Source organism: Danio rerio, chromosome 13 (genome assembly GCF_049306965.1).
Source record: "Danio rerio strain Tuebingen ecotype United States chromosome 13, GRCz12tu, whole genome shotgun sequence".
In the NCBI taxonomy this organism is placed as follows: domain Eukaryota; kingdom Metazoa; phylum Chordata; class Actinopteri; order Cypriniformes; family Danionidae; genus Danio; species Danio rerio.
The window spans coordinates 48790055-48817024 of record NC_133188.1 but is presented as its reverse complement, the minus strand read 5'-3'; the positions used below and the strand labels follow the sequence as shown (position 1 = coordinate 48817024).

At 37.9% G+C, this 26970-nt stretch overlaps 1 protein-coding gene across 17 annotated transcripts in view; it reads left to right on the top strand.

Moving 5' to 3' along the window:
• Positions 1-26970, top strand: part of runx3 (RUNX family transcription factor 3) — a 269009-nt gene that overhangs the window by 140681 nt on the left and 101358 nt on the right. For 13 of the 17 annotated variants that reach the window (XM_073919902.1, XM_073919900.1, XM_073919907.1 and 10 more), the window contains 2 exons: positions 17410-17764; positions 17987-18100. In XM_073919902.1, coding sequence (XP_073776003.1) covers positions 18043-18100 — 58 coding nt within the window. In that variant the 5' untranslated portion in view covers positions 17410-17764; positions 17987-18042. 17 annotated transcript variants of the gene reach the window in all.

Below are 26970 nucleotides of genomic sequence, written 5' to 3'. Positions count from 1 at the left end.
CAGAGTGACGGCACAGATTGCATTTAACTCTGCAAAGGCTTTGAATGCTGAAAATGTTGATTTTTGGTAACAAGAAATATAGATATAAAGTATAAGTGACATCGGAAACCTGCAACCTTTTGTCGTCATGAATGCTATTGATCAGTAATTATTTTAGCGTCAGTGGATAAACATTTAGCCCTGCATTTTTCTTTAGTATTTAGTTTGAAAGTAGATGCTGTCGGCTGGTGTGTTTTGCTGCCAGTAAAGGCTCTGTGGTTGAAGTAGAGTGTGAGAAAACGGAAGACGGCAGGAGGTGCGGGTACAGCTCTGTGGAAAGGGGCGGAGCTTATCAGGCTGGTAAGGCGATAAACAGGCCAAAGTTTTTTTTTTCTCTTTTCTTTTATCTCATGCTTTCGGTCTTTTGAGATTTAAACTTGATAATTGCTCTTATTGTACTAAGCCTGTTCAGAAAGCATGTTCAGACTGACTTTATTTGCTATTTAGCCAAATACGATGTGGTCCTGGATTAACATCTGTGTTGATCCCTGGAACATCATTTTTGTTTGAAAATGTAATCCATACCTGTTCCCTACCCCTAAACCCAACCATACTTGTAAATTATTCCCAAAATCAGAGGCGAATAATAGTTGGATACAATTATATAGAAATGCATAAAACTAACTGTAAGTCTAAACATAAACTGTACTCAAGTAAATGCTTCGTACTGTATTTCGAATGTATTTTTACATTCTTTGGGTGATTCAAAAACACAAACGTTTCGGCACAATAGTCCTTATGTGGTTAATTAGGGAATAATGACATGAAAATGAGATTTTTGATCATCGAGTGGCCGTCTAACTAATGACCCAGTGTAATTGACTATAGGTTAAAAGGGTGGAGTAAGAGTATTGTATCACACACTAAGGAAGGCGCTGTGCCAAAATTTTTGTGTTTTTGAACCAACTGAAGATTTCAGTTCAATCCCCCTTTATTTGTATAGCGCTTTTACAATGTAGATTGTGTCAAAGCAGCTTTACATAGAAGATCATAGTAAATTGAAACAGTGTCAGTCCAGTTTTCAGAGTTTAAGTTCAGTTTAGCTCAGTTCAGTGTGGTTTAATAATCACTACTGAGAGTCTAAACACTGAATTCATCGATGCGCAGCTCTACAGATCCCGAACCATGCAAGCCAGTGGCAACAGCGGCGAGGAAAAAACTTCACCAATTGGCGAAAGTGAAGAATTAAAAAACCTTGAGAGAAACCAGGCTCAGTTGGGCACGACCATTTCTCCTCTGGCCAAAAGTCTTGTGCAGAGCTACAGTCTAGGCGCCGGAGGCTGGAGAAAGCTGGACCTCAGTGAAGACTCGTCTGTCCCTGCAGCGTCACAGGAATCAGTCTAATGCTCTCCACTCCCCCATGATGACCAACAGCGCAGCAGCAGCTCAGGATACGGCCTGGTCCAGGACATGGAAACCTTGGGATCATCTTGTTGCTGGTCTTGGATTAAATCAGTGGCCTCGGGATGAGTATCTGGGTGGAAATAGAGAATAAAGAGAATTATTAGCAGAGCAGCTGTTCATAGTGTATATAAACGAGATGCAGAAACCTGTGTGGAGCACATTCATGTATCATATCGCTAAGTGATGCCCTGAGTGTATGCTTTGCTAAAAAAGATAGGTTTTTAATCTAGTTTTGAATTGGGAGAGAGTGTCAGAGCCTCGGATGTTATCAGGAAGGTTATTCCTGAGTTTAGGAGCCATAAATGAGAAGGCTCGACCTCCTTTACTCGACTTTGCTATTCTAGGTACCAGAAGCCCTGACCTTTGAGATCTTAAAGAGCGAGTTGGATAGTAGCCAGACAGAAGGTTGGTTAGATAAACGGGAGCTAGATTATTTAAAGCTTTTTGTAAGAAGGAATATTTTAAATTCAATACAAAATTTAATAGGCAAGGAGGATAAAATTGGGGTGATGTGATCATATTTTGTAATGAAAAATAAAAACAGTACAAAGTAATTACTTGATGAGTACGAATCATTACCTTTTTGAATAATAGTATTGACAAGATTGACGCAGCAAAGAAGTTTCTTTAAAAACCGCGAGTGCGCATGCATAAATATAAACTGTAAACATATCCCTTAATTCTGATTGGCTGATTGGAATGTTGTTCCAGGATAAACATAGAGGTCAATTCAGGAACATGTCCTACTTGGTGAAATCAGTTTGGCGGTTATTTAACACTGAATATTGTATGTTTATAAACTCGAAATTGTATTTACTTATACATATATATCAGAAAAAATTCAAAGGATAGATCACCCAAAACTGAAAATTGAAAATTCTTTCAGGGTGTCCATGAGGTGGTAAAAGTTGGTAAATGAAATTAGTCAAAATTAAGGGCATTAAAAATATTAAAAAGTAATAAACGTCATCTGACAAGATAATACATTTTTTTAGCTCCATTTTTTCGATAAATTTTCAATTTGTGTTAAGTGCAGGACTTTATTCTAAAATTTGTGTGGATTTATATATATATATTGGGAGTAGGACCTGAGCGATATCATGTGAGGTGGTGTTGTTCGAGTGCCTGCCGAAACAAACTGGGTACCCAGCTAGCTTGCTAGGCGAGCTCTGGCTGAAGGACTCAAGATTTAAAGACTGGCTGTAGTTTGCAACAGCCACGAGGCTTATTGCCACATCTGCAAGAATTAATATAACCTCGCTTGGACGTGCATCACACAGCGCCTGCAGTTAAGCTCACAGCGGTTTATTATGACACTTTTATCGAAATTTTTTTACTGCATTTGACAGCAAGAACAAGTATGGAAGCATTGTCTGATTGACCTAAATATGTTCAAAGAAATTTAAAACACCAAATAGGATGAATTTATACCTCATTTCGAAAATAAAACATACTCTAATACACTCTCAGAAATAAAGGTACGTGAGCTGTCACTGGGGTGGTACCTTTTCAAAAGGTACACATTTGTACTTAAAGAGTTCATATTGGCACCTCGAAAGTACATATTAGTGCCTACAAATTTTAAGAGGAACACTTTTGTACCTTTTAAGTACTAATATGTACCCTTGAGGTATTAATGTGGACCTTTCAGGTACAAATGTTTACCTTTTGAAAAGGTACCACCCCAGTGACAGCTCACGTATCTTTATTTCTGAGAGTGTAGGTAGTACAGTGTGTGGGTGTGAGGTGGGGCAGTGTTTCGATGTGATCCAGTTATGTTGCGATTCTGTGACTGTTGGTGTTGGTTGCTGTATTCTTAACATATATGACAGGTAAGGTAACTAGGTTAATTTAGATTTAAATCAGTTAAGAATAAATCAAATAATAATCTAATACTTTGTGCATTTTTTTGTGCATTTGGGTGCATTTTGTTCCAGGCCGAGAACGGTTTGTAATTGTGCGCACCATTCCAGGTTTAGTGGAGAAACAACCGTAACCGTACCAAATTGTTCTCAGAAGATCGGCTATTGACATTGATGACATATATGACATATGTTAAAAACTATAGACAAAGGCCCATTATGACATCATGATTAGTCCCTCTGCTTTACTGAAATGTTTATGTTATCTGCAATATGTTTTTCCATTTGAAAAGATATTTCATTTACGCCACTACAGTTGCAGCTCTAAGTCGTGCTGGTATTAATTAGAATTTTGAAGATATTAAAAAAGGTAGTAAAAAGGTATTAAATTCAACTTAAAAAGTTCTGTATACTGTTCAGTAATGTTATTTACTCATCGTCTGCTTGTTCAATGAGTTTCTTCTGCTGAATCCAAATCCAAAACATTGAAAAATGTTCAAAACCTGTAACCATTGACTTCTATAATAGGAAAAACAAATACAACTGTATGCAAGCCAATGGTTACAGGTTTCTAACAGTTTTCAAAATATCTTCTTTTGTGTTTAACAGAAAAATTAAACTCCTAAATGCATGAAATCACTTGAGGTAGAGTAAATGTTGAGTAAATTTACCTTTTTAGGTTGAACTGTCCGTTTAATGTGAGTTTAAACCACTGCATACCTATAGTTTTACTATCTAGGCATTACATTCGGCAAGACTGCTCCATACGCTTGTAGTTATTTTTGAATCTTTTTGTTTTCTGAACATCAGTCTCTCTATATTTGTTTTCCTTTTTTGGAAAGTCGATTCAAATGCCTTACTAAGTGAGAACACCAAAATATTTATATATATTTTTATAATTTACATTCATAATAGTAGATTATACCCAACTGGCGACCTCAGCTTCTGAGAACACTATTATATATTCATTCAATCATTCATTCATTCATTTTCCTTCGGCTTAGTCTCTATTTCAGAGGTTGCCACCACGGAATGAACCGCCAACTATTCTGGCATGTGTTTAACGCGGCAGATGCCCTTCCAGCCGCAACCGATTACTGGAAAACACCCATGCACTCTTATTCACACAAACCCTCATACACTACATGCAATTTACTTTATTCTATTCACCATATAGCGCATGTCTTTGGACTGTGGGGGGACCACCAACAAGGGGAGAACATGCAAACTCCACACAGAAATGGCAACTGCTCCAGCCGGGACTTGAACCAGCAATCTTCTTGATATGAGGCGACAGTGCTAACCACTGAGCCACCATGTCGCCCCCACTATAAATATAAAAAAGCTTATTTGGACTATTTAAAAATCTGTACAGAAGATGCGATTTCAGTGTCTTATAAAAATGAACATAAGTCAATCAAATAGATACTGACCTATTCAGGTTTTTAAGCATTGGCAAGAGAAAATAAGTTGAATTGAAACTCCTCCATCATCTATTGTACCTGTGGTTTAAAACAGGATCCAGCACTTTTTTCTGGTTTTTATGTTATTTTAGATGTGTGAGAAGCTAGGAATTGGCACAAATGTTATCTTTCATTGAAGCATATGAGCTTTCACTTCCACATCGAGAAGGTTTCAATAAGGATTAGACAAAAACAAGCAAAGTAAATAATTTATAAACAATGCTGAGATAAATCATATATAATAGTGACATAATAATCAGATTTCTAATCATCGTGATCTTTTGTTTTTGTTTATTGTTGCTGATTCAGTCTATTCCTCCTGATTTACGTGTGAGTTTTTGGTTCGTCTTGAAGCAGGTTTTCTTATGACCACTGAAAATGTAGGAGGACGTCGAGTTCTGTCTCTACAATATTGCTATAATAATGAAAAGTAAGTGCAACACAAGCTAATTGTCAGAGATGGACCGTAAAAAAACGAAAAGGCGATTCCAAAAAGCTCAGAGAAAGCAAAAAATTGCTCTAAAATCAGACACTGCCAAATGCATAAAATTAACTGAAATATTCTTGAAAGGGGGCAGCGTAACACTGTCACCTCATTGCAAGAAGGTCGATGGTTCGAGCCTTGGCTGAGTTAGACAAAAACAAGCAAAGTAAATAATTTATACACTGCAAAAAAATGCTTTTCTTACTTAGATTTTTTGTCTTGTTTCTGGTCCAAATATCTACAAGTTCTTAAATCAAGAAGCATTTTCGAGACAAGCAAAACATATTGTCTTGTTTTAAGAAATAAAATGCCAAAACGAAGTGAGTTTTCCTTAAATCAAGCTAAATAATCTGCCAATGGGGTAAGCAAAATAATCTTATCACAAATCGAAAAACAAGATTATCTTTCTTACCCCATTGGCAGATTATTTTGCTTGATTTAAGGAAAACTCACTTCGTTTTGGCATTTTATTTCTTAAAACAAGACAATATGTTTTGCTTGTCTAGAAAACGATTCTTGATTTAAGAATTTGTAGATATTTGGACTAGAAACAAGACAAAAAATCGAAGTAAGAAAAACATTTTTTGCAGTGTAACAGGGGTCACCAACATAGTGCCTGCGGGCACCAGGTAGCCCGCGAGGATCACATGAGTTGCCCGTGGGCCTGTTATGAAATTAGCTTACCAAAGCACCACATACCAGTAAGCTGCATCTAATATTCTTTGTAGCGATTCTTTTTAAATCACACTTACATTGGTTGATATTTATCTGTTTCCAATTATTGTTGACAACTATGTGAGAAATCATTAACATCACCAGTGTCTTCACATAGATGAATATCATTAATTAATAATAACATATAATTAAAAGTAAATTGAGCAAATTTGTTATTAGGAAGTGTGTAAACTGGTAGCCCTTCACATTAAACAATACCCAAGAAGTAGCTCTCAATTTCCAAAAGGTTGGTGACCCCTAATTTATAAACAATGCTGAAATTAATAATATAATATAAAGGGCATAATAATCAGATTTCTAAGCATCGTAACCTTTTGTTTTTGTTTATTGTTGCTGATTCAGTCTATTCCGCCTGATTTGCGTGTGAGTTTTTGAATCGTCTTGAAGCAGGTTTTCTTATGACCACTGAAAATGTAGGAGGACGTCGAGTTCTGTCTCTACAATATTGCTATAATAATGAAAAGGAGCATTTGAGTTACCACAGAGAGAAGAGGTGATAGAAAGAGAGAGAGTGTTTATATGTGGGGCTGGCCCAGTGTGTGCGGGAACGCGCTGAACGTTGCTGTGAAGTGTTGTTGTTTTTTGTGGTGCATTTTCTGCTGAAATTGCCCGACGAATATCTTTTTTCCCCCTGCTAATGAATTAACTTCACATACACGTCGACACGTCTTAACAAAGTGATCATGTCAGCAGACAATTAACTGTTGATCTAGCATTTTCTGTTAAGCTTGTTCACTGGTGTGTGCTAATACTGCAGCATTGTGGAATTTGTTTAACACACACAGATGGATGTGCTGGTAAATAAAGCACTGTGAGTTGTGCAACTTTTTTGGTGTTATGAACATGTTCGCACTTTCATAAAATCGTTCTGTATAAAATGCATTGTGCATTTCTGAGTGTGCCTCACACAGGTGAGTGGGCTTGACAAACCACCCGTTCAACCAGAAACATTCTCCATATGCACCAGACACTTTACTTAACTCCATCTTACAATTACTCAATAGAAAAATAATGTTTACTAGTAAATGTACCACAGATCATGCTGCACTACTTGTTTTTATCAACCGTAAATACCTCTTTTGCACAATATCTTGCACAATATTGTTCTGTCTTATGTTAAAGTACTTGTATAGTCAGTCTAAGTTTACAGTGCATCCGGAATTTTTTCATAGGGCTTCACTTTTTCCCTATATTGTTATGTTACAGCCTTTTTCCAAAATAAATTTAATCTACACACAATACCCTGTAATAACAGTGTAAAAAAAAAGTTTTTGAAATTGTTTCAAATTTATTAAAAAATAAAAAACCTGAAAATTCACATGTACATCAGTATTCACAGCCTTTGCTGAATACTTTGTTGATGCACAATTGGCAACAATTACAGCCTCAAGCTTGGCACACCTGTCTTTGGGAATGTTTGGCCATTTCTCTTTGCAGTGTCTCTCAAGCTCTATTAGGTTGGAGGGGAAGCGACAGTGTACATCCATTTTCAGATCTCTCGAAATGTTCAATGGGATTTGGATCTAAGCTTTGGCTGGGGCACTAAGTGATGAGTTTTGCCTGGTTTTCTCCAAACTTAACGCCTGGCATTCACTCCAAAGAGTTCAATTTTAATCTCATCAGACCAGAGAATTTAGTTTATTATGGTCTGAGAGTCCTTCAAAAGTCCTGAGAGCCTTTTGGCAAATTCCAAGTCGGGGAGTGTTTTCCGTCTGGCTACTCTACCATACAGGCCTGATTGGTGGGTTGCTGCACAGATGGTTGTTCTTCTGAAAAGTTCTCCTCTCTCCACAGAAGAATACTGGAGCTCAGACAGAGTGACCATCGGGTTATTGATCACCTCCCTTACTAAGGCCCTCCCCTGATCACTCAGCTTAGATGGCCGGCCAGCTCAAAGTAGCAGAGCAGTAGAAAGTTTTCTGTAACCTTCCCCAGCCTTGTGCCTCAAGACAATCCTGTCTTGGAGGTCTAGACAATTCCTTTGACTTCATGCTTGGTTTGTGCTTTGACATGTACCGTCAACCCTGGGACCTTATCTAGACAGGTGTATGCCTTTTCAAATCATGTCCAATCAACTAAATTGACCACAGGTGAACTCCAATTAAGCTGCTGAAACATCTTTAGAATGATCAGTGGAAACAGAATGTACCTGAGCTCAATTTAGAACTTTACGGTAAAGCCTGTGAACACTTATGCACATGTGATTTTTCAGCTTTTTTAATAAAAAATAAATTTGCAACAATTAAAAACATCTTTTTTCACATTGTTGTTATGGCGCATTGTTTGTAGAGAGTTGAGGATATAAATGAATTTAATCCATTCTGGAATTAAGGAAGGAGGAAATTAGCTTCACATTATAGAATAGCAAACAAACATTAGAAAATTGAAAATAAAATAACACATTTAGCCTATTAAATTCAATGGCCTATTCAGAAATCAAATCAAGTCATAAAATCTCCTTCCCTTTTTATTCACTGTGTTTAACATTGATTAAAGTTACTGTAGTTATATAGTGAGGAGCAGCGGATCTCTCATTTTGATCCACTGTTGTGTTTGATAACAGTGGAGGCACTTTTAATAATCCAATGATCTCATAAGGCATTCGATTATTTTCATAATTGTTTATGCTCATTTAAGACAAAATTATTTGTGTTTAAAATAAAACACGCCAAGACGGACATGTTTACATATTATTACGTGTATATTCTAAAGCATATGCTGAAAAACATTTTTTTTTTTTTATTAAGTCTATTGGTTATTTTGTAAAACGTTTTTATTTATTTATTTTTTGTACTTTGTAACGTTTGCTAGATGCAGTGTTGGTTGCAATCCACTATAACACTATATGAGATAAAACAGTCTCATATCACTCATTTACAAATCACACACACAGCACGCTATGCCATACACATTGAGCCAAATTGGACTAATGTTGTGTGGTTTAATCCTGGCAAATAATTTCTCCATCCAGTTCCATGAAAATAATTTCTCAGTTAATGTATGTACTCAAACAGGTTTCCATTGGTCGGACACAAATTCCGACTAAATTTATGCAGTTTTAATAAGGTCAATTTTGATGTCATGCTTTTATTTTTAGCATGTAAAATGTTGCAAGATGTATTGCAAACCCATGAGGGAAATTGAAATCTCTGACTCTAGCTCTTTTCTCGTCATTTTTTTTCTCAACGTTCCATCCAAAAGCCTAGATCCCCCTTCAGCAAGGACAGATTTAGACTCTGGGCGTTCGCTTTTTTGGTCCGAAAATGCGTTTGAAGTGAAGATGGCCACCTCATCACTGTTTTTTTTCCTTCTGTCCTTTGCTGTGTTCCCCCTTTATGAGTTGCACATGGGGCAGCCTGCAATTTATACACCACAAAATAAGCCCCTGCACATCTGCGCTCGTGACCGCATGCTCTAGCCTCCACCCGCTCTGCCCCACCCCTGGGGTGGAGGGACATTGGCAGCGTTCGTCCCACCGCAGGTCTCTCAGCAAAACATTGCAGTTATATTAAACTTAAATACAGGGGCTTGATAAACAAGAGAGAGAGGAAGAAAAAAAAACATCTCTGTCCGATCGCTGCAGTGCTGCTTCCACCATTTTTGCTTGTGGTTAGTGAACGCTGCTGCTTAGAAACCCTTTTCCCAAAACACCAAGCAGATGGTGTTTGTGTCTGTGGAGAGAAGCTGGACAGCCCCGTCCTCAAAGTCCGATGCACTCTTCGGAAATACACGCACTTGCGGCGCACTTACTAAATTTATACAGATACAATGTGCATAAACATTTGAATCTGAATTGGAATTAACATTTACACCTGGTCGCCTAAAGCGTTCTTCCTAAACACATTCTTCCTACTGGCTCATCACATATTGACACTTAGGCCCCGTTTACACTAGTGCGTTTTAGTTTTAAAATAGCGTTTTATAATGAAAAAGATCCGCGTCCACACTAGTGTTTCACTCAGCATTTCTGAACAACTCTCCGTCTACACCAAATCACTGAAAACGCACATCATGTGACCACACATACACACTCCGTTATGCGCTGCAGCCTATCTAGCCAAATGAGAGCTGTGCTCGTCGGAGTATTCATCAAGGATCTACCGCTGGATCTAATCTCACTATATTTGTTAACCGTGATATTTAAGTCATTGTGTAGTCTATATCTAACGGCATATTCCCTGAGTTTGGTTAGTTGAATCTATTACTTGTTCTCAGGTAACGTGTTTTGGCTGAGCGCAAAGATAAGTTAATAATTATTGTAACCACGTACATTCTGTATATTGACTGACTGCTTGCCTTTATTTGCTATAATGTATAAACCTATTTTTCCCTAATATCCATTATTGATTATTAAAACTGATATTCAGCAAAAGAGAGAGTAACTATTCGTATTTTCAATGAAAATGATAGGAGGCGGTCATGTTATAGGCTCCGTTTTGTTATGAACACGCATACAGTGAATATGACGCTCATATATGCAGCACGACGCCTCAACATTTCTGCTGTCTGCTAAGTTGCTAATATCAAAATGAAAATAGGCAGTTCCTTATATCATGTTTTCATTTTATTGTTATGTTAAACAACGTAGCCAGGATGATGTGAATGAGGTTTTAAAGTACACTGTTCCCTTTGAAGATTTACCCCACATGTCCTCGGGAGTCTGTTTTCCATATCAAACTTGCGAAGTCTGAACTTACAAAGACAGGATGCAGGACTGAACTGTGTGTGTTAGGCTACTTAATATTGAGAAAAAGCCCCAATCAGAGAGGCGAATGTCGGCAGGCCCGCCTCCGTTTTCAGATGTCTCCGTTTTCCTCCATCCACACTGAGAAGGAGCAGCACTTTAGAATGAAAATGGCCTCTTCAGCTTTTTCAAAACGCTCCGCTTTTGGCATTTGAACACTCTGGCATAGTGTGGACGGATGGCGTAACCGTGGCAAAACTTATGAGTTTTCAAACTGAAACGCATTAGTGTAAACGGGGCTTAAGGCTGATTTATACTTCTGCGTCAAACGCCGGCGTATGCTACGGCGCTGACGCATAGCCCTTCGCCGTGGCCGTTGCCGTCACTGACGTGCACCTCTCAAAAAATTTAACTACACGTCGCAACGACGCGTAGCGTAAGCTCTGTGATTGGTCGGCTTGGTAGCGCTGACGAGTCTGGGCGGGACCGAGAGCCGCGCGAATGGCGCGAGCGATTGTTTACAAGTGTGGAGTCCCGTGAAGTAGCTCCGGATGGAAAGTTTTGTTTTGTGTTTACCTCATAGTTAAAGTTGTTGTACGTCCGCCAGTTCCTGCCTCAAAATGAGCCAGTTTGAGCCACTTGTACATCCCGGAAAAGGAAAAGCAAAAAAGCAGAGAAGAAATTTGACACAGAGGAAGATTTAAACCTCACTGCCAACTAGCGTTTCGGAAGTGTTTATGTAGACCGACAGAGACAGCGCGCAGAAGTATAAATGCACAGCCACGCGCGTTGCATGCGCCGTGGGTTACGCCGGTCACTTGACGCAGAAGTATAAATCAGGCTTTAGTCATTACGCCTTCTCTTTTTCCAGCATCATTTTAACAATGAGTGAGGTTTTCTGATGCCTTTGGTCTTTAGTTGTATGCGTCCCATTAAATGGTTTGCATTATTTCTGAAATACAAATCATTTTATAAACATGCACACTTTCAAAAAGGTTTTGGAGCACCTAGCCACATACCTACTCTAAACGTACCCACTTCCGAACAAAGTAAATAAGCAGCAGGCAGTTACTGACAAAAGTCTTGTTGCCTATTCAAGTTTTAGGAACAGCAAACAATAACTTGACTTCTAGTTGATCATTTGGTATCAGAAGTAGCTTATACTGTATGAAAGGCAAAGGCTTATTTGACCAAAATAAAATATGATCATGCCTGGATTTTTAATGATTTAATTGGGACAGTAAGTTCTGACTTTGCTTAGACAAAAGTCGTCACTTAACAGAAATAATGTCCAGTATAGAATATAGAGTCATGCTGCAGTGAAAACAGAATGAATATTGTGTCTGACTCAATCATGAGCTTGGAGGACTGCATCCACACATCTCTGCAATGACTTAAAGCACTTATTAATAAAGTCATCAGGAATGGCAAAGAAAGCGTTCTTGCAGGACTCCCAGAGTTCATCAAGATTAGGATTCATTTTTAGTGCCTTCTCCTTCATCTTACCCTAGACATGCTCAATAATGTTCATGTTTGGTGTATCCTGCTGAAGAATTTGCCCTCTCCTGTGGTTTGTAATATAATGGGCAGCACAAATGTCTTGATACCTCAGGCTGTTGATGTTGCCATCCACTCTGCAGATCTCTCGCACGCCCCCATACTGAATGAACCCTAAACCATAATTTTTCTATCACCTAACTTGACTGATTTCTGTGAGAATCTTGGCTCCATGCTGGTTCCAACAGGTCTTCTGCAGTATTTGTGATGACTGGGATGCAGCTAAATAGATGATTTATTGAAAGTATCTACCTTCTTTCACTTTTCCAAATGATCAACTAGAAGTCAGGTTATTATTTGTTGCTCTCACAACTAGCATTGACGACAAGACTTTTGTCAGGTAGTGTATGTCCATTAAAGTCGTACAATCTCTTTAATTAAAGAACAAAGAAATTTATGATATTTAAAAAGCTGAAAATGATCCAGCTCAGGCTTGCTGATATCATCGAATTCAAAGAGATACTTCTGAATATTGAGTTTTAGACGCACCAAGCCGGTGGTTGGCCATTGAGCTCTGTTGTCAGTCAGCTTTGGTCCGATTAGTTGGTTTTTGTCGTGTTCCACACATCACTTCTTGTTGTGTTAATGTCGAAGCTCGTTGCCCCTCAGCGTGTAGAATAGAGCTGTGAACCTACACTCCTATCACGGTTCGGTTACGATTATCACGCCATCGACTCGGTTCAATTTGATATCTCGGTATACGCAGTTTTATATTTTCTTCGCAGCAGCAATTCTTGTATTAAAATGTATGAATATATTTATATTTACATACTATTTGTAATACAATTTTGTCATTTAACAAAACAGTCATATATATAAACTGTACTTTTAAACAACACAAGCATTTATAGCCGTTAATATAAACAAAAATATCCCACAAATATCCCGCTAGCTTTCTGATCCTTGTCTAGTTCTCTTACACCCCTTTGATTAGTCACACCCTCAACAAAAACGGTTGCGATTGGCTCTTGCGTGCTGCGCTCTTCACAGATGAGTGACTGATAAGTGGCAGGAGGCAGCTGCAAGGATACAGCTGATCCATGATAGACACGGTGGAGAAAACTCTGCTAGCGAAACAGCGTTTGTCATTGTTTACATCCTCGCTACAACAATCTGTTAACGCTACAATCTGTGCATGTAATAGATTCATTTTAACAAATAAAAACACTTACAATCCACAGCTTCATCTGTTGGAGGAGTTTTTAGCCAAATCCAGCACTAAACTGACAGAGATTCTGAAAGCTGTCCTTTGTCAAATGCTAGAGCTACATATTTTTAATAATTCTCTAGATTAAAATTAAAATTAAACTATAAACCCGTCTCTCGTTGTGTCCTTTAGAAGCCCAAATACAGAAACGGACGGCGATTTAGCTTTCTGTGCTATAACATTACAGTGCCTCTGGCCATGCCCCTTCGCTTCTCAGGGTGTATGCGTGTCGTGAATGCAGGTAACCTGAAGCGTTTGTGATCTCACTAACCCAGATGTATTTTTTTTGTAGTCCCCAAACTTTGTTCGCTGTAGGCTTTGCTAAGCCAATGTCTCCCTTTGCATGGAACTTTGAGCGTCTTACATTCAGAGTTGTTGTTTCACGAGTTCACACTTGCAGTTATTTAAGTATAAGGCATATTTGGCTGTCCAGGGGAGAGGGCTCTGAGCTCGGGGAGACAACCCAACTCGAGTTATTCCCCTTATCAGGAAACAAAGAGGAGTTGGGATTCGAGCAAAGTATCTACAGTAGCCCGGCCCCAGAACGCTCCCCCCGGGAATGTAATGCTTAAGAGGTGAGGTGTCGGGCTGGTATAGGGATGCTAAAGTCGTGAGATGCTGCAGGTAAGATAGCTTTGGTATATATATAGGGGTTGTTCAAGAACTGATTTGATAATAGAATAATTGTCAATGACGTATTCGATACTCAAACTTCTGCGTGAGCTCCTCTCGAAATTTGTTTAAGTTAACATGACTTAAGTTCACACAGCTACACGTCATCTAAAGTTTAAAATATGATATCGTAGTGGACCACCCATTTAAAGACCAGATCAGATTTATCTTGAATCCATCACAGTCTCCATCCTAAAGTGGTTTGAGCAATCTAATTTATATCTGTCCCTATTGTGTTTCGGAGGACATTTACACCTGTTGTTTTCACCATTTTGATAACTCCCTGACCAGAAAATAAAATGCAAGAAATACCCAGATTTTTACACTGTTACCATTTCAATACACATTTCATCTGTACACTTTGTTTGGAAAGTTAAATCATGTTGCCGATGGGTTATTTATCTATGATTTTGACTGCTGTTGTACAGTCTATTTGATTATATTAGGTGATTTCTTTTCTGCGACAATAAAAAGTATCAATAGATTATATGCATCAATATCCTCTGGAGGGTGAATTTAGCCTGCAGCCAGCACTTCCTCAAACAACAGAAAACCTCACAGATTGTTCTAGTATCGAATGCGCACAAGTGTCCAATCAATTCTGATTGAAAAACAACCAAATCCACCCAGCAGCTTTTCACTATATCCTGTTTCAGTCATGTGAGTATGACGTACAACCACCATATCCCACACAGGTGAACACGCAAACACACATTGACCAGGCTGGTTAATTTTCATGGTATAAATGAGATTGTTTTGCATGTGTGTATGTGTGAGGTTGGGATAAGGTTGATAAAAGCCATGAAGTCATTCTGTGGCCTCACCATAGGCCACACTCCCTGGAAGTGTGTTATTTGCCTCTCTCTCACACACACATAGACTTAGACTGTGTCATTTTCCCTGGGCTGCCGGCTGACCAACACACAAGTGCTCATTTTCATGGCACTGTGGCTGCAAAGTGACATGTTTCAGTCTATCTATCTATCTATCTAACTATCTATCTATCTATCTATCTATCTATCTATCTATCTATCTATCTATCTATCTATCTATCTATCTATCTATCTATCTATCTGTCTGTCTGTCTGTCTGTCTGTCTGTCTGTCTGTCTGTCTGTCTGTCTGTCTGTCTGTCTGTCTGTCTGTCTGTCTGTCTGTCTATCTATCTATCTATCTATCTATCCAAAAAAAGAGAATGAAGGGATAACACAGTGTCCTTATAATACAACCCCAAAGCAGAAAAAGTTGAAACTTTATAGATAATGCAAATTAAAAACACGGTAATGATTTCTAAATGTACTTTAACTTGTATTTCATTGCAGATAATACAACAAACATTTTTATTACGTTCTCCACACTGCAAAAATGCTTTTCTTACTTACATTTTTTGTCTTGTTTTTAGTCCAAATATGTAAAAAAAAATTCAAATCAAGAATTTTCTAGACAAGCAAAACATAATGTCTTGTTTTGAGAAATAATATGCTAATATTTAGTGAGTTTTTTCCTCAAAACAAGCAAAGTAATCTGTCAATCGGGTAAGCAAAATACCATCTAGCCATTGTTCTATCGTTCAATCCACCCATCCGTCCATCCATCCATTCATCCATTGTTCTATCATTTCATATATCATTCCTTCCATTCATCCATTATTCTATTGTTTCATCCATTGTTCCAGCCATCCATCCATCCATTGTTCCGTCTATCATTCTATCCATCCATCTATTCATCCATCCATTGTTCTATTGGTCTAACTTTCCATCCATCGTTCCATCCATCCATTCATCCATCCATTGTTCTATCATTTCATCCATTCATCCATCTATCCATCCATCTATTTATCTATCCATTGTTTTATCAATCTATCGTTCCATCTATTGTTCTATCCAACACTCCGTCCATCAATCCATCCATTATTCTATCGTTTTTTGTATCCATCCATCCATCCATCCATCCATCCATCGTTCCATCCATTGTTCTATCATTCCATCCATTCATCCATCTATACATCTGCCCATCCATCCATCCATCCATCCATCCATCCATCCATCCATCCATCCATCCATCTATCTATCTATCTATCTATCTATCTATCTATCTATCTATCTATCTATCTATCTATCTATCTATCTATCTATCTATCTATCTATCTATCTATCTATCTATCTATCTATCTATCTATCTATCCATTCATTCACCCATCCATCCATCTATCCATCCATTGTTTTATCATTCTATTGTTCCATCTATTGTTCCATCCATCCATTGTTCTGTTGTTCCATCTATCATTCTATCCATCCATCCATTGTTCTATCATTCTATCATTCTATCTATCGTTCCATCCATCCATCCATCCATCCATCATTCCATCCATCCATATAACATTCTGTTTATCATATTCTTCTTAAACCAGCAAATAAACAAGCTAGCTAAAACGATCACACTTTACAATAAGGTTCATTAGTTAATGTTAATTAATGCATTTATTAAGATGAATAAACAATGAACAATACATTTAGTACTGTATTTGTTCATGTTAGTTAAGGCTAGTTAATGAAAATTGTTCATTGTTAGTTCATGTTAACTCATAGTGCATTAACTAATGTTAACAAGCATGGACTTGAATGATAATAATGCATTAGTAAATGTTCAATTATGGTTAATAAATGTTGTACAAGTGTTGTTCATGATTAGTTCATGATAGTAAATGCATCAACTAATGAACCTTATTGTAAAGTGTTACCGCTAAAACTATAGAAACCACCCAGAACTCTCCTTAGTCGTCTTATCTGTTAGTCTGTCTCATCTGTCATTCATGATTATGAATCAAAACTGCTTCAAATTGTGAGATGAGGTCTGGGGACACTACACATATATGCACACCTAAATACACATATAGATAGTTTAGATTAGCACACATTTGTTTTTAACCAGGCCACTGAAATCAGGCCATACATGCACGGTGTACACCTCAATATTTCGGAAATTGAAATAGGCCGGCCGCAACCATGTCAAACTCCAAAAGCAGAGAGTATTAGGTACAAATGAGGGTAAAAAGAGGGCGCATGAAATGACTGGAGTGGCTGTTTTTAATGAGGCTAACATCGAGATAATATCAAGTGGTGAGTGAGGGTGGAAGGGTGGTTTAACAGGCCCCAAAACCACCAAAACACACTCGAACACACCCTCACACACTTCAACACTCTCTTTTTCCCTAATAATCCTCAGCTATCCTTCATTTTGTACTTTTTTTTTTACTCAAGAGTTTGTGTATGAGCTGTATGTTTTTGTGGTCCCCTCTTCAAGAAGGTCCCATCATCTTCTGGGAAACTCTTCAAACACCAGCCATGGGCCAATCAGATGAGTGAGAAAGGCACTGGGAAGAAAAGGAGAACTTGAATGCATGCAAGCGAGGGAGAGAGAGAACGTCATGTGACTGGAGTTCCACCTATCAGATCATGGGATTGGCGAGCAGCAGTGATACCGCGGGAGCTGTGACCTCGGATACCTCAGACATGCGACTGACAGGCCTTTACCACGGTGATCACCACTGTAAGAGCGTCAGACACCTGACATTTCAACTCTCTGACTGAAGGCACGTAGACTCTACAGCAACCACTTCTGGAGAGAGAGAGACGCACAGAAGTGTCCATCAACAAAGGTGAGTCCATTTCTATGAGAGTTAGTGCTGTCCTCACTTTGTCTTTCAGTCTTTCTCTCTTTCTCTCTCACTCTCGCTCGCTCTCACCACACGGCACATATGCTGTTCTGTTAGTCGGCTTGTGGCGAAAGATTCCTGTGGCACTCTCAAACCCCAAATTCTTGGTTGCAGGCTGTCTATGTAGTTTCTGTATTTCTCTTTCTCCGACTGTCATTCTCTCAGGCTGAAGACGGTACGACGGCGGAGAGGCCAGCTCTTTTCCCTTCAGAGCGGGACACATGGCTTCAAACAGCATCTTCGACACATTCTCTAGCTACTCGCCCAGTTTGCTGCGAGGTAAGTCACCCGCCGTGCCATTCCCTTCCTTTTTTCTTCACCGCTGTGGTGTCTAGAAAGCTGGTTTTGGTAGCCGTAGCACTCTTAAGAGCTATCTGTCTGCTGTAGTTTGCATGTTTGTTTGTGGCAGTTTAGCAGCTGTGAAAGTGTGACATGCATGTGGGTTTGACGTTTGACTTTAGATCAGTTAATGCTTGCTTTGTTTCTGCAAACTGCTTGAGATGGGTATGATAATGTGTCTGAATGGCCTTCGAAGAAACCATGAGAAGGTACAAATAAAAAGGCAGGGATCTCGCTGCACAGATCTGTGGAAGTTGGAGTTACCTGCGCATTTGTCTTCTGTTAGATGTTTGTTTTGTAATGCGGCTGTCTGTTTGGAGCAGGGTTTGGATCATAATGGCCTGCTCACCGCAAGCATTAGCACTATAAACGCACTCTCAGCGCAGGGCGCAAGGGAGGAACCAGCTAGACCAACCTTTACTGGAACTCGCAAACCAGTCAACTTCTGGAGCCAGGGCACTCTCGGCCTTTCTGTGGTCGCTGTGTATATGTGTGGGTACGAGCCCAAGTCAACATTAGTGATTTACTGGCATCTGCATCTCCTGAGCTCCTCAGAAGAGGCCATTTGTCACTATGGTAACGTCAACATGTGATGAGGTGCTTCCTTTTTCTTTGGATTGACTCCGGCTTTGTTTGGAAAAACAAAGCAGATTCATGATCCTCACGCAGAGCTCGTTTAGGGTGGGATGATGAAGACTAAAGTGAGTGTTAGGTTAAAGTGATGTTTACTCTTTAATACATGGACCTTGTCTAATTGTGCATAATGCATCTCTGTGGTCACTCCAAATGCAAATGTCTGATGATGTCACAAATCTATAGAACTACAAGACGTCCATATACAGTCCCATTCCCAGTTGCAGTGGGGGAAAATATAGAACAGGGGTCTCAAACTCAATTTACATGTGGGCCGCTGGAGGCAGAGTCCGGGTTAGGCTGGGCCGCATCAGGTTTTCCACAAGAAAAACTTGTTTAAAAATATTCCAATCTTCTCAAATCTCTTTATTTTTATTTTTTTAACAGAAAATAAGATGAAAAAAATAAACAAATTAAGAATTAATAAGAAAATGAATCAATCGGTAATAAATAGGAAAAATAATAATAATAATTGTCAAAATAATAATAATAATAATAATGAAAATAACAATAATAATTAGATTTACTGTAAATCACCGTGCTGTTACAGGAAAAAGCAACAGTTTTGTCATTTGTTTTGACTACTTTTACATTATATAGAAATTATAGGTGGGCATGGATACATTTTTTTTAATCTAGATTAGTCTCACTGTAATCTTGAAATTAATCTAGATTAAAATGGCTCACTTAAATCCTGCCGAAGGCATTCAGGATAAGTGTGCTACCCAAATAATGACTAAAAGTAAGTCTTTAAGAACGGGTTTCTCAAGCCAGGTGGTGCATTAAAACCAGGGGCTCATCTCCTGTTTCCTAAATGCATCACAAACTGCTTGAGAAACTGTTCTATGATAATTAATGATGAAAATAAATGATGTTCAATAAGATGTGCTTGTGTTTACTGACTGTTTATTCAGTTAAACATGAATTTTGAACTGTAGTCCTACGTAAGCTCCAAACAGCGGTTTTTGATGACCTTAATCTGACTAAAGTCATAACTGAACTCAACAGAAATGGAATTAAGACATGTGGAGTATGCAGATATTAGTGGCGTTATTGAAGTAAACACCACAATCAAACTATTACCGTCATGTAGGACTTTTCGCCATATTTTACAACAAATTCCACACACGCGGCTGTCAGTAAAGGACCGTGCACACACACACACACACACACACACACATTGCGAAATGCAGAAGTTTTTTTTTCTTTCCATTCTGCGTGCGTTATTAAATTCTATAACACTCTCACCATCCTTACTCCTTATTTGCATCTAATACTCTAGTTTGTCATGGGAGCATGAATGAAAGGTTCATGAATGAATGTGAAACTGCAGAAGTAAGTGAAAGATCCAGAGGGGCATCCTGCTGATTTGATTCAGAAGGGCACTTTTTTGTCAGACGGCTCACCGGTCAGGTATACATCCGCACTAAAATATCAAGGTGAAAGTCATCATAGCTTGCGTAGAATAGACCCAGAATATATTAACGGCGATATTTTTTTATCGCACAAGAGTCTCACGTTAGCGCAGCACCACTAATAGAAATATATGTAATGCACATGTAATATATGCTTTTTTGATCAGCCTCGTTATCAGATTTACTTGTAGTTTTAAAAAATGAAAATATTTGCAAAAATTTGCTATTTTAAAAAAACAGATATTGTTTAGGACAATATTGTTTATTGTTCAACCAAAGAGAGTGATTGGAAATGTAAGAAAAGATGACTGGATAAAAATATTGTTCATAGCCAATAGTTAAAGTGACTTTTGCTTGCTCTCATTCATTCACACACACACACACACACACACACACACACACACACACACACACACACACACACACACACACTCTCTCTCTCTTTCTCACACACACATAGAGGTATTCACAACAAGTTAATGCCGACCTCATTAAAATGAATACCAGAAAGCAAAACACGAATATCTGACATTTTCCGAAACAGGATCCGGCAAGATCCGGCTCAAATTAAGCACTGATTTATATACAGTTATCTACGTATTATGTCCCGCTAGGCAGCGACTTTAAAAAAACTTATGTTGAAGTGTTATGAATGAAGCGCGCTGGGACGAATGTCCGCGTGTGCCCAATAGAAATGAGGCAGCCAGCAGGCACGGAAGAAAACACTCCATGGCAACACCGCTGTAACTTTCACTCATTGAGATGAGAAATGTTTCTCTGTCTCCAGCAATCCTAGCAGATGTCCCGCCCCCGAGAGCCATATACCGGTCTTAAAATTCGAAAATTAAAACCTCAGATGAACAACAATCTAATAACAAAAATAAGCACTGCTAATCAAATGCCTGAATGGATCATCAGCAGATGTTATAGCATGTTGTTGGTCTGGAGCCTTCAGGTCTGTGTTAACCGACACAATCTCACAATCTCGTAACTTTTTGATTTAGTGACTTATTGGTTTGAATTCGTACAATCTTACTCGTTCAATTTAGTTGGATTTGCTTATCCTCCAATGAGGGTTGGGTTTTAGGGTGCCACGCCTCCTTTTTAAAATTGTACGTTTTCGTACGACTGAACTAGCCACTAGACTGACATAAATTAGTTACGTTTCCTCGTGAGATCAGGCTGGTGTTAACACAGCTAAAACTGGACCAAAACTGGATCATGCAACAAAACAATGCATCAAATCTATAACACAACCGCTAAAAATGGAAAAACCATAAAATCAATGTGTTCAATAGACTAGTCAAAGTCCAAAACTCATCCTGAGTGAAAAATCTTTGGCTAGAGCTGTGCAAAAACCTCAAAGACTCCTTCCGAATGAGCCGAGAGACCTAGAAGCTCATACTGAAAGTCATTACCCTATCCGTTATGTGCTATTTGGAATTTTTTCATCCACCCTGGGGTGATTTTGAGTCTTGATTTGGCCGCAACGTTCTCTGTGTTTCAACAAATGATTGTTGGTGACATCTTATTTTAACACATATTTTGAGAAAATGCTTGGAAGATATTCAAAAATTTTACAATACACTCTGGGAAAATGTACTACCCTTTCGTTATGTTAGTGGCTGTTTTTGCCCCATTGACTTCCATTATAATGACATTTATTGATTGCAAAACCTTGACACCATATAATCATGTATTCTTGATTGTTGATGATTTTCCCTGTTGGGAAGAGGTCAAATTTGTCATTTTTACTGTTGATCAGTGGCAGTCCAAATAAAGCTTAGTTTCTGCCCTGTGTGTGTGGGTGTGTGCACGTGTGTGAAAGAGACATTTTTGCACCTATCTTGATATGTTTGAGAAAATCTAAATAAGCAGCTCAGCTTTCAGAACATAGTAAGTGTATTTATGCACACACACACACACACACACACACACACACACACACACACACACACACACACACACACACACACACACTATAATCTGCTGTTTTACTCCATAGAGCTCCAAATAAAAGTCTGAATCTATTTTGCACAGGCTTTTCTAAAGGGTTAATGGTGCCAAATTATGATCAGCAGTAAAAATGACAAGTTTTACCTCTTCCCAACAGGGGAAAACACCAAGGATCAAGAATGCATGATTATTTGGTGTCATGGCTTTGCAATCCTAAAATGTCATTATAATGGAAGTCAATGGGGCAAAAACAGCCACTAACATAACAAAAGGGTAGTCAATTTGAACGCGGGTTAAAAGATTTCACCTTCAAATTTTATGTCCTCCCGAGAACCATATCATTTTTTTTTGTTTTCTTCTTTTTTTCTCTGTTTTTTGGAAAACAATGGAATTCAAAAGGGACACCAAAAAGTCTTTTTTTCACATTGTCATTATGGGGAATTGTTTTAAAATGTTTGAGAAAGTAATTAAATTGAATCCTTTTTGGAATTAGGCTGTAGCATAAAAAAAGTGAGAAAAGTGAAGAGCTATGAATACTTTCAGGATACACTGTACAAATGAGGTTAAAAGAAGCACTTAAATTCACTATAGTAGCAAATATATAGTAGCAATATATAGATCCCATCAAAAGTCTAAGTTAGTTTACCAGTTGCACAATGTTTTCCAAAAACATGGAGTGAAAATCACAAAGTGTCTGGTGCATATGGAGGGGAAAAGAGTGTGTCTTGTACAGGTGGTTTGTCAGGCCCACTCACCTGTGCAGCACAATGTTTTTCCAGAACATAACGTGTTAATAAGAATGTGTCTGATGCATACAGTGCATCCGGAAAGTATAGTATATATATAAATATAAAATTATTAGCCCCTTTAAGCTTTTTTTTTTTCCATAATCTACAAAACAAACCATCGTTCTACAATAACTTGCCTAATTACCCTAACCTGCCTAGTTAACCTAATTAACCTAGTTAAGCCTTTAAATGTCACTTTAAGCAGTATAGATGTGTCTTGAAAAATATCTAGTCAAATATTATTTACTATCATCATGGCAAATATAAAATACATCAGTTATTAAAACTATTATGTTTAGAAATGTACGGGGCTAATAATTCAGGGTGGCTAATAATTTCATCTGTATTTTGTGAATCATGTTTTATAATTTTTTTTTTCAGTTTATTTATGATTTTGAGTTGCATTATGGGACCTTGATCTTTTTACCAGCAATGTTTAATCTAGAAAAGTTTGAAAAAGTGACTTTTATTAACATTTTCAATAGTTTAAAGTGATATCTTGTCTGGGTTGGTGTTGTATATGGTATATATTATATAACAGGGTTGTATATAACCCTGTTATAAACTGCCAGTACATTTTCTGTTATTTTACAGACCTATTTCTCTATTATTTCTTATATATTGTTTCAAACTACTAAAATGTCAAGGAAAGTCACTTTGTTAGCTGTAGTTGATTTTTTTTTATCATCAAAAGTCGACAAAGCAGAGATCAGCGTCCTATAATGCAATTAACAATGTGAATAAATGGAAACACTTGTTAGAGCTGTGCAATTAATTGAAAATTCAGTTTCGGTTTCTATTTTGGCTTCTAACAGTTATGAAAAACCATTAATCGAGATGAAACAATTATTGCATCATATACCGCCGTCTTTCCAGTTGTACACATTTGTTGCTCAGTTTCACATGAAAATAACTAAATGCATGTGCTGTAATGTAACTTTTGCAGCACGGGATGTGCATCATTCATTGATGTTCATTTGAATCATTCATGTTTTTAAAAGCGCGAATGAGACCTCATGCTGCAGGCGCGCGCACACACACACAGCATGCGGTCAGCATTTGGTCTCATTCGCATAATGTGTGCTTAAAGTCATCTTAATGGGAGCACATTAATGGTCAAATAGGTGTCTCAATGCAGTGTTTGGTGATTATTCTTATTAACCCTCATTTGTGTAATAAACAAACAAGTTGATAATCAAAAGACATGTGAAAGAGAAACCATTAAAGTGACAGCGCGCAATATTCCTGCTGCCGCCTGTTTTTAGCGTCATAAATCAAAGAACAAAAGGAGAAAGTTCCTTTAACTTTTGCAGCTAAAGTGTTTTTCTTACAGTAAAGCTGCTTAAAGCACAGTTTGTTTCATATTTTTATTGTATTGTATTTATTTCCCTTTCCTTTGCAGGGAGGAAAATAACTGTATATATGCAATTAAAGTCAGAATTATTAGCCCTCCTGAATTATTAGCAACCCTTTTCCTCCTCAATTTCTGTTTAATGGAAAGATTTTTTTTCAACCCATTTCTAAACATAATAGATTTAATAACTCTTTCCTAATAACTGATTTCTTTTATCTTTGCTATGATAAAAGCACATAATATTTTACTAGATATTTTTCAAAAAAACAAGCATTCAGATTCAAAGGCTTAAGGTAAGGTAAGGTTAGGTAGACTTAGGGTAATTAGGCAAGTCATTGCATAACAGTTTCTTCTGCAGACAATCAAAAATATGTGAAGCTTAAGTGGGGTTAATAATGTTGGCCTTAAAATAGGTTTCAAAATATTAAACCAGTTAAACTCTGCGGACCCGCTACCGGGTCCGTGACGTCATCGACTTTCACTTTTAATATTTAAAGGGCTTGCATTGCACCAGACCCCCTTAAGTGGTGTCGTTTGAAAGTGTAAAATCTATATTTTATGCACATATGCATCACTTCGGTTATTATTCTACTGTACAAACGTTATTTACACTTCAATACACAGTATTTTGGATACCTGAGCTGGGTATTGAACATTGGTTCATTTTCATATGGTTCATATATGATACATGTACAAGTTATAGCTCAAATGAAAGCTCTTGCCGGTGCTCATACAGGTCTAGCATTCTTTTTACTGAATTATATTTAGATATCAAACAGTTGTCGAATGAATCGCCGTGTTTCCATGGCACAGAAGTAAAAGCAATACATTTATGATCACTAAGCAGCCCCAGATAGCACAGACAGCTGTCATCTCTTATCTTATGCTGTGTGCTTCAGGGCCATTCTCCCCTGTTTTTGAGGTGATGTGCATAAGTTATCCTTTTATATGTCTGACTTGGTCCAAACACAGTGAATTATGTTTGATCAAACAAAAGAATAGTGAAATATGAAAACAATGATCGGTCTCTGTGGCTTGTATAGCACCTCTCATCAGTTGGAATGCAATAACTTTTGCAAAGATTATGGTAGAGACATTTTCTTTTTTCCTATGATCACAGACATGTACAGGAACCACCAAAATTATTTACAGCTAGCTAGACCACACAGAACCTAAAAGGTACACTTTCAGAGTTTATAAAAAAAGAATACAAAACGTGTCTCTTTTTTTAGGTGTTTATTATAACACAGACAACATATACAGATATTTTGAACACTTTCAATTGTGTTTTATGAAAATTCAAAGAGTTTTCTTTAAAATGATACCAAATAAAATGATACCAAATTACCTCTGCATGTGGATTTGGGAAGCTTTTAAATTTGGGTAGGCAAAATCCAGGCGGAAATCCCAAAAAAGCAGCAGAATTTAACCTGCTTTTATAGCCAAAATAAAACAAATCAGACCATCTCCAGAAGACAAAATATTATAGGGAATACAGTGAAAAAATCCTGAATCTGTTCAACATCATTTGGGAAATATTTAGATATAAAAAAATTCACAGGAGGGATAATAATTTTGACATTAACTGATAGTCATTTTGAATAATCGTGATTATGATTTTCCCATAATCGAGCAGCTCTAACACTTGTGACTCAAAATACAAAAACTGTAATTAACAGATATTTTTACAGTATATATACACACCCAGAGTGTGTGATTGTTTTTCTTCTTCGTTGCAGTCCACTTCGCATCAGTGATTTCAAATCCCACACATATCCCATTCATCTCCTCGCATGAAAGTCAAGAAGTTTGAGCAGTCGCTGCCGAACTGAACCTCACATGTTCAAGTTTGTGTTTACATGCATCAGCAGAACTCTGAGCTGGTTAACATTATCCTGGAGTCTGGTACGGATCTGTGTGTGTGTGTGTGTGTTAAATAATGTAGCTCAGAGTGAGCTCTGATGTTATGAGCTCTGTGTAGTAAACAGTAGCTAAATGCTAGCGGGGGTTTATGTTTGCTATGTTCATGTAAACTCTCTGCTCTCTGATTCCATATGTTTGGAGGGACCATCAGTCTTGATTGATCACAAATCAGAGCATGTACTCCAATGGTTTCGTCGGTGTTGTCTTAACGAAGCGCTCATGTCCAAAAACAAGGAAGAAAAAGGGACAGAAAACAGAAGTGTTAAAAAGCGTGTTTGCTTTAGTAACAGTGTTGCCAAAATAAGAGGCTGGGTCAAGAGAGGCGGCAGCTATAAAAGTGTTTGCTGGATTTTGTTTAACCCATTGATTTCCTGCTAAAGTCAATATCAATAGCAATCCATTTTGCTCACGAAATTGTAATTATTTCCAAGTGAAACGCGTGACAGAATGTAGAGATGGGCTTGAATGTATTAATCCAGGATCAAGTGTTACAAATCAGAGTAGAGCCAAGAAGTCTCTGTTGGAAAATAAACCCTTTTATTTTTTCAGTTATCAATATTATGCAATGATGAATCAATCAATGAGGCAGCTCAGTGGTTAGCACTGTCACCTCACAGCAAGAAGGTTGCTGGTTTGAGCCCCGGCTGGGTCAGTTGGCATTTTTGTTTGCATGTTCTTCGTGTTTCGTGTTTGCTTTGTGGTTTCCCCTAGTCCAAAGACATGCGCTATACAGGTAGGTGA